Below are 8346 nucleotides of genomic sequence, written 5' to 3' on the forward strand. Positions count from 1 at the left end.
TGTTCAAATCTCTGCAGGTTCAAATAAAAGGTGCACCAGGGCTTTCAACTGAATCTCTCAGGCCACAGTTGTATGGCCGATAACTGATAACTGTCTTTTCTGAATTTTTGACTGTTTTCATCTCACTTCATCCTAGAACCAAAAAATTGATAACATAATAACAGTTGAGCAGATTCTGGTAATCTTTTCTTAGGATTCATTAAAGATCAAATGCAATTGGAAATTTTTCTCAACTTCCAGTATGGATTTAAACAAACACTATATGCACTTAACATTGTAAAATTTGTTTAGGAAATTTAATGTTCAAGGACACCACTTAAGCAAAAATTGTTTAATAGGAAAAGTAAGAAGTGAAAAATGTACAAAAATAAAAAATACTTTATCCAACTAATGACTGTCTATCTGTCTATCCCTTGCCTCACGGGCTTCATCCAGAAGAAGACACAAGTGCTTTGTCCGGCTTTGTCCAGCTGTGTCCGGTTCAGTTCCTCAAGTTCATTCAGTGATGAAATAAGACTTTTCTTTACTGGACTCTTCTCTTTCTCTTGACTAGAAAGAAGAAAAAGGTGGTTAATTCAAGCTACATACTATTTTTGAATAAATGCATAAAACAAAGAAAGGTGCAGCTAACAGCTATATTAATAATAATAAACTGATAAACTAAGAAAATGAAAAATAAATTGATTTAAAAATAATGAAAATAATATAATAACAATGGATATATGAATCAGAAAGTATTATACAGATACAGATATTCTTTATTGTCATTCGCACCACATGTGGTACATGTGGTGGATCAAAATTATGTACACAGGGTCCCACTTAAATTCAACAATAAAATGTAAAAGAAAAACAGTAATAAGATCTAAGATATGAACTAAGAAAAACATCAACTAAAAATATGCTAAGCACTAATAGAAACAATAAACACAATACACTGAACAGCAGCATGGACAAAAGTCTGTGTGAACAGATGAGCACAAATGTACACAGCAACATGAAACAGATCAGCAGCAACATGATGTGATTTTTCACAGTGATTATCCTGATTAGATTCAATTCAATTCAATTCAAAAATACTTTATTAATCCCAAAGGGAAATTATTTGTTGTTGTAACTCGTTATCTTCATTTCATTAAAAGATGTTATTGATACTGATGGCTGTAGGTAGCAAGGATCTCTTGTAAAGGTCCATCCCACAGTGGATCCTAAGAAACTGGCTGCAGATGCCGTCCGATCTGTCCACCCAGACTCGGCTGGTCTCTCAGTTCCTCCAGGCTGTTGGACTGCCCCAATGCCGGGCAGAACTCCTCTTAGAGCGATGGCCACTCCTCCCAGCAGTCTGCCGAGCTCCTCGTCGCTGCAGACAGCCAACTGTAGGTGCCAAGGTACAATCCTGTCCTTCCGCTGTCATGAGCCGTGTTTCCTGCTAGTTCCAGGATCTCTGTGGTCAGGCACTCGAGCACAGCCAGCAGGTAGATGGGCATGCGTCCACAGAGCATCCTTTTTAACTCATTTGAGATTTGGGGCTGTAGCTGAGATATTATTTGAGCTTTTGAGATGTAAATCGGCTGTTGGTTGTAGAAAACTGCCTTGTTGCCATGGTGACACATCATAACAAATGTCCAAAACTTAAAAAGTTTCAGTAAAAATCCTTCCAGCTGCACAGCATCTGATACCAGAGGAAACAATCATCCAAAAAAAAAGAGGAATTAAAGTTTCCAAAAGCAAAATCTCAGAATGAAAGTAACAGAGCTGCTCCAACATTCAGCCACCTTGAGCGGCGCAATTCTAGAATCAGAATCAGAATCCGAATCAGAATAAACTTTATTGGCATTGCACCGAGATACAACGCGAATATGTATGTACAGTCGTCCGAAGATGGACGGAGTGCACAAAGCTGGGGCTAAAAATAATCAGCGCGGCCTTCTTATTCTTATTCAGAATAATGTTTTGCTTAGATAAGAAAAGGAAAGAAAACATGAGGAGAGACGGTATTAAAAAAGATCTCTCACACCGTGTCCTAGACAGGGCACAATTTGAGGCATCAAAAAAACCTACCACAGCAAAGCAACATAAACAGACATTATACATGAACATATAGATGGTGAAAACGTTGAATTTTTAAGGGAAAGACATAGCATAGTCCAGAGCCCCCCCTCAGCCATTGTCCAGATAAGAGGTGACGTTCATCTTCAGCTCAGTTGAGGTTCTGCCACATGTCCACGGCCTTGGGGAAGGGAGGGGTGAGGAAACAGTCAAAGCATCTTTGTTGTTTTCAAAACATTCCAGGAGGAGTTGAGATAAGTCCGGAATCAAGGCCACAGTTTGGGTCAGGCAGAACTCGTAATTGTTGTTTCTGCCTTTAAAGTCTTGCTGGTACATATTCTCTGATGGAAACTCCAAAACAGCCGAATTGATCCTTTACTCCAAAAGTTGAGCTCACAGCTTTCTCCAAGATTATACCCATCATTCATGAGTGCTGCCAGGGAGATCACAGTCCTTATACAGCTGCTCCAAATACCTGTCACAGCTCCACATTCAGTCCGAGCACTGTCAAGCTTCAACACCTCTACACGAATTTGTAGACAACCAGATTCCACCAACCAAACAGTAGAATCTAGTTGTCATCATGAATCCAATTTGTTCCTAAGAGGTCAGAGGGTCCTCCTTACCCTGACTCCTGTCGGGAGAAATTGATCGATTTTGTTGAGAGACCAGCTGATCCTTCCAATTAAGAGGTATGCAGGGAAAAAAAAGAGGCTTTTTAAGGGTTCACAGGACAAAAGAGCGCAGCAGGGAACCGGGTGGGGGGGCAGAGAGGGAAAACACGTCTGGTTTCACCGTAGAGTAGCAAGGAAAAAAAAAAAAAAAGAACAAAGATATTCATAAGGCTGCACAAACTCAAGTTCATGTTGCTGTTTGACAAATTGTTTTGATTGTTTACTTCTATTAGTGCTTAGTTTATTATTAGTAGATGTTTTTTGATATTTTTCTTAATTCATATCTTAGATCTTATTACTGTTTTTCTTTTACATGTTGTTGTCTGTAACTGGGACCCTGTGTACAAACCGGATTCCAAAAAAGTTGGGGCACTAAACAAATTGTGAATAAAAACTGAATGCAATGATGTGGAGATGGCAAATGTCAATATTTTATTCGTAATATAACATAGATGACAGATCAAAAGTTTGATCTGAGAAAATGTAACATTTTAAAGGAAAAATATGTTGATTCAAAATTTCACAGTGTCAACAAATCCCAAAATAGTTGGGACAAGTAGCAATAAGTGGCTGGAAAAAGGAAATTGAGCATATAACAAACAGCTGGAAGACCAATTAACACTAATTAGGTCAATTGACAACATGACTGGGTATAAAAAGAGCTTCTCAGAGTGTCAGTGTCTCTCAGAAGCCAAGATGGTAAGAGGATCACCAATTCCACCATTGTTGTGCAGAAAGATAGTGCAACAATACCAGAATGGTGTTACCCAGCAAAAAATAGCAAAGACTTTTAAGTTATCATCATCAACCGTGCATAACATCATCAAAAGATTCAGAGAATCTGGAACAATCGCTGTGCGTAAGGGTCAAGGCCGTAAAACTCTACTGGATGCTCGTGATCTCCGGGCCCTTAAACGTCACTGCACCTCAAACAGGAATGCCACTGTCAAGGAAATAACAGAATGGGCTCAGGAATACTTCCTGAAAGCATTGTCAGTGAACACAATCCACCGTGCCATCCGCCGTTGCTAGCTGAAACTCTACAGTGCAAAGAGGAAGCCATTTCTAAGCACGCTCCACAAGCTCAGACGTTTGCACTGGGCCAGGGGTCATTTAAAATGGAGTGTGACAAAATGGAAGACTGTTCTGTGGTCAGATGAGTCACGATTTGAAGTTCTTCATGGAACACTGGGATGCCATGTAATCCAGACCAGAGAGGACAAGGATAGCTCAAGTTGTTATCAACACTCCGTTCAGAAGCCTGCATCACTGATGGTATGGGGTTGCATGAGCGCTTGTGGCATGGGCAGCTTGCATGTCTGGAAAGGCACCATTAATGCAGAGAACTATGTTCAGGTTCTAGAACAACATACGCTCCCATCTAGACGTCATCTCTTTCAGGGAAGACCCTGCATTTTTCAACACGATAATGCCAGACCACATTCTGCAGCAATCACAACATCATGGCTACGTAGGAGAAGGATCCGGGTACTGAAATGGCCAGCCTGCAGTCCAGATCTTTCACCTATAGAGAACATTTGACGCATCATAAAGAGGAAGGTGCGACAAAGAAGGGCCAAGACGATTGAACAGTTAGAGGCCTGTATTAGACATGAATGGGAGAGCATTCCTATTTCTAAACTTGAGAAACTGGTCTCCTCTGTCCCCAGACATCTGTTGAGTGTTGTAAGAAGAAGGGGGGATGCCACACAGTGGTAAAAATGGACTTGTCCCAACTTTTTGGGGATTTGTTGACGCCATGAAATTTGGAAACAACAGATTTTTCTCTTAAAATGATACATTCTCTCAGTTTAAACTTTTGATCTGTGATTTGTGTTCTATTCTGAATAAAATATTAGAAGTTGGCACCTCCACATCATTGCATTCAGTTTTTATTCACGATTTGTTTAGTGTCCCAACTTTTTTGGAACCCGGTTTGTACATAATTCCATCCCAATTCAACATTTTATTTTTTTACTTTAAAAATAAAATAAAAGCAAGTCCTTATCGGCACAAATAAAGTGATGTGGAACATGTTGCATCTGTTCTTACCAAGCATAGAAGGCTGCAGCGTTGTGCTCCTCTGTGAGGTGCAGGTGGGCTGCGAGCCTGTGATGGAGACCTGTCAGGTGCAGACTCTGCTGATGGAGCAGGGGCAGAAGCCGGGAGGCTTGGAGGGTTTAATGTGGAGTTTAGAGATGGACCGTCACACGCTGAAATACGTTCTGGATAAAATACAGTGAGAAACGGGACCGGAGGACAGTTAGCATTTATGCAAATTAGCTTAGTATCGTAACACCGATGTTGTCCTATTATGGCGTCAGCCTCATTTGTTAGTTAAAAATATGTTCAGAACCGATGGGATGAGTAACTTAAAATATGTTTAACGTTAGAAAACACTCACCATCTTCTATAAATGATTCAAGTAGAGCAGTGGCCGTGTCCAAACCACCCTCCAATCGCTCCATCTAGCTCGCTTTGACTTTTTTCTTCGGCCACCAAGCACAACACCACCTGCAATTCTGCATTTGACCGCGGCTTTGATATTATTGTTTGTGTATAGCTTCAAAAGATACTAAAAGATACGCTCCTCGAGTTATCGCTAATGGCAGGCGGGAGAGAAAAATGGCGGATCGGGTTGTTTGGAAAGACTTCATAGACTCCTCCCCCTGACCAATCAGTGACCGATAGTGTTTCTGACGTCACGGCTCAGGTTGCTTGGACCCCTTGAGAAGCCGGGCCAGAATTTAAGGAGGCGAGCTGGTCCCAAGAACCATGGAAAAGACCTCAAACACGCGTCAAGCTGGAAATATCCGACCCGCGCCGTGACAGTGGAAATGGGGCAATAGTTGGCACTGGGCGTTCTCCCGTGTGGCAAACGGATCCACTGCTGCTCTCCCAAACCGTTTCCAAATCCGAGAAATCAGCTCGGGATGGAGACTCCAGTCCCCGTGGCGCGGACCACCCCTGGACATTATGTCCGCTCCTCTGTTCAGGACGCCGGGGATGTACACTGCTCTGATGGAGAGCAGGTTTTTGTGTGCCCAACACAACAGCTGCCTCGCAATGTGTAACAATTGGGCTGAGCGCACGGCCCCCTGCCGGTTTATGTAAGCTGCAGTCACTTTGTTATCTGTGTGAATCAGAACATGCTGATTCTGCAACAAGGGAGCAAAATGCTGAATCACATTCAAAATCGTGAGACATTCCAAAACGTTTATATGAGCTGATGTGCAAGGTGGCCACAGCGCCCCCACTGCCTGAGACAGGCACGTTCCTCCCCAGCCTGACAGGGACGCGTCTGTGAAGACTTAGACGTGTGACGTAGGTCTGCTGATAGGAACTCCCTCCGACAGAGTGAGAGGGTTTCCCCAGTGCTTCAGGTCAGTTCCCACGGAGGGGGGCACAGAGATCATCCGCCTCTTCTGACGTACCGGATCTATACGTAGACAAGCGAACCACCTCTGAAGACATCTCATGTGGAGTAAGCCCAGCGGAACCACAGCGTGAGCTCACAACATCGTTCCCAGCAGTTTCATGATGGAAACGGCTGTTACTACTCTGCCGGGTTTTACGCGGAGGAGCTGGTCTTTTAGAGCTTCGTCTCTCGTCTGTGATAAGCGGGCCCTCATAGTGACAAGTTTAGCTCCACTCCCAGGTAAACGATCATCTGGGCCGGGAGAACCAAACTCTTCTCCCAGTTTATGGCGAAACCCAGGTTTAGCAGGTATGACGTCAGCGCTTTGGTTTGTGCAGCTGCTTCCTGCCTGGATCGAGTTAACAGCAGTAGATCGTCCAAGTAGAAAAAAATTCTCATCCCTGCTCTGTGTAGCAGCTGCAGAACCGTCTCCACACATTTTGAAAATGTACGTACGTGGTGCGAGGGAGTAGCTGAACGGGAGCCTGTTGTACTGGTACTGGGTTCCTTGGAAGGAGAAGCGCAGGAACTTTCTGTGTTTTGGAATGATTGGAATGTGAAAATAGGCGTGGCTCCAGGGGGGGTACCGAGGGAAAATTCCGCTCAGTAAACCCCTCCACTCTGGTAATGGGAGCGAAGGTGAAGATGGGCGCTCTCAGTTTACCAGGTCCGGCTGCAGCCTCGTTCCAGTAGGACGTCACTGCCGGGAAACGAAGCTAGATGGGGTCAGGGCGGCGAGCTGGGGTGGAGCCAAACCTTCCCGCTAGATCATCCAATCTGGGTGGGGGGAGGAGAGGGACGGAAAGTCCCTTCGTGTAAGCCGCCTCCTGGATTATGCCGAGCAGCTCAGAGAGGAGGGCACCAACGGCTGGGAGCAGTGTGTTCGCTGATGCGGAAAGGCCCGGGAGGGGTGAGCATCCGCTCGGCACCCCCCGTTCCAACACTGAGCTCTCCGGGAGGGAATGAGCAGCGGGGCTGCTGCTGACGTTGCCTGTCCTGGAGGAATCATCCGATTCTCTCCGTGACTCGGCGTAAAAAAAGGCGATGGCGTAACAGCGAACAGTCCCCCGCCACGGAGAGGCACTCCTCGACGTTAGCCTTGAACAAGGCTGCTCGCCTCTGCCTCTCCTCAGGAGGAAGGAGGTCACAGAGACGGCAGGAGGAGGCGTGGCGGGGACCCAGGCAACCTTCACAGATGTCGTGCCGGTCGAAACTCAGCATGTAGCTGGTCTTGCAGGACAGGCACAGGCAGATGGTGCTGGACATCGCGTTCTTGTGAAAATCAGTGCTGGTTGCTTGCTGAAGAAAAATGGGAGCCGATTACCCGCTCTCAATGTAATTTATACGGACCGGGTGAGGCCCACACAACGGGTGGGCATGGACTAAAGTTTTCAGTGCTACGCTTCGTGTGATGGGATAAAACCCACCAGCGACGGCCTTAAAGGGCGAAGCCTATACAAAATAGAACTGGAGTAATGCTCATGGGGCTTGAAGCTGCTGCCTTCACTAACCTTCTGTTTGTCAGGAAAAGGAGGAATCATGTCCTTCGGCTGCCGCCCGATCACCTTCACGTTCTCTGAAAGGAGGAGGAGACACCATCTTTATCAGCAGGTCCCCTCCAACAGGAAACAACAAACTGTGTTTAGAGAAAAGCTGCAGGAATGAACCGAAACATTTTAAAAGCCTGATCAAATCCAGACTCACACTGTCCAGGAAACATTAGCTACAAACTGGAAGAAGACAAACCTGCAGCAAAGCTTTAAATTTAAAAAGTGCAGATCTGTTATGATGTAATTAGCTGTAGGAGTTTGACATTAAAATATGGATCAACTTTAATTTACTCTCACTGATGCAGCGGGCTGTTTATCTGCTGCTCAGCTCACTGGACTCCAACACAACACTGCAACATTCATCTGAGTACAGTCCAGAGACCCGTTTCAAGTGGACTCACCGTCCTCAGGAGGTGCAGGAAACGGCTCGGGGATCCTTGGAGGGGTGCGACCTGGACGGAACAGAACCTGGTCATTACTGATCTGATCAATACGTGAATTAATTTAGAGCTGAACAACTCTGAAACTCAGAGCCACCAACTCTGCTTACTATGTTTCACTTGAATAGTGTGTGTGTGTGTGTGTGTGTGTGTGTGTGTGTGTGTGTGTGTGTGTGTGTGTGTGTGTGTGTGTATATGTATGCTACAGTGTGTGT

General features: G+C 44.9%; 1 protein-coding gene across 1 annotated transcript in view; it reads right to left on the reverse strand.

The window, feature by feature from the left end:
• The window catches only part of LOC119424814 (katanin p80 WD40 repeat-containing subunit B1), a gene marked incomplete at its 5' end in the record, with an annotated part of 28251 nt that extends 20108 nt beyond the window's left edge, over positions 1 to 8143 (reverse strand). The window contains 2 exon segments of the mRNA XM_037692319.1: positions 7653 to 7717; positions 8093 to 8143. Of these exon segments, the coding sequence (XP_037548247.1) occupies positions 7653 to 7717; positions 8093 to 8143 (116 nt within the window).
• Positions 8144 to 8346: the final 203 nt, after the last annotated feature.

Source organism: Nematolebias whitei, chromosome 2 (assembly GCF_014905685.2).
Source record: "Nematolebias whitei isolate Nwh7 chromosome 2, NemWhi1, whole genome shotgun sequence".
In the NCBI taxonomy this organism is placed as follows: Eukaryota; Metazoa; Chordata; class Actinopteri; order Cyprinodontiformes; family Rivulidae; genus Nematolebias; species Nematolebias whitei.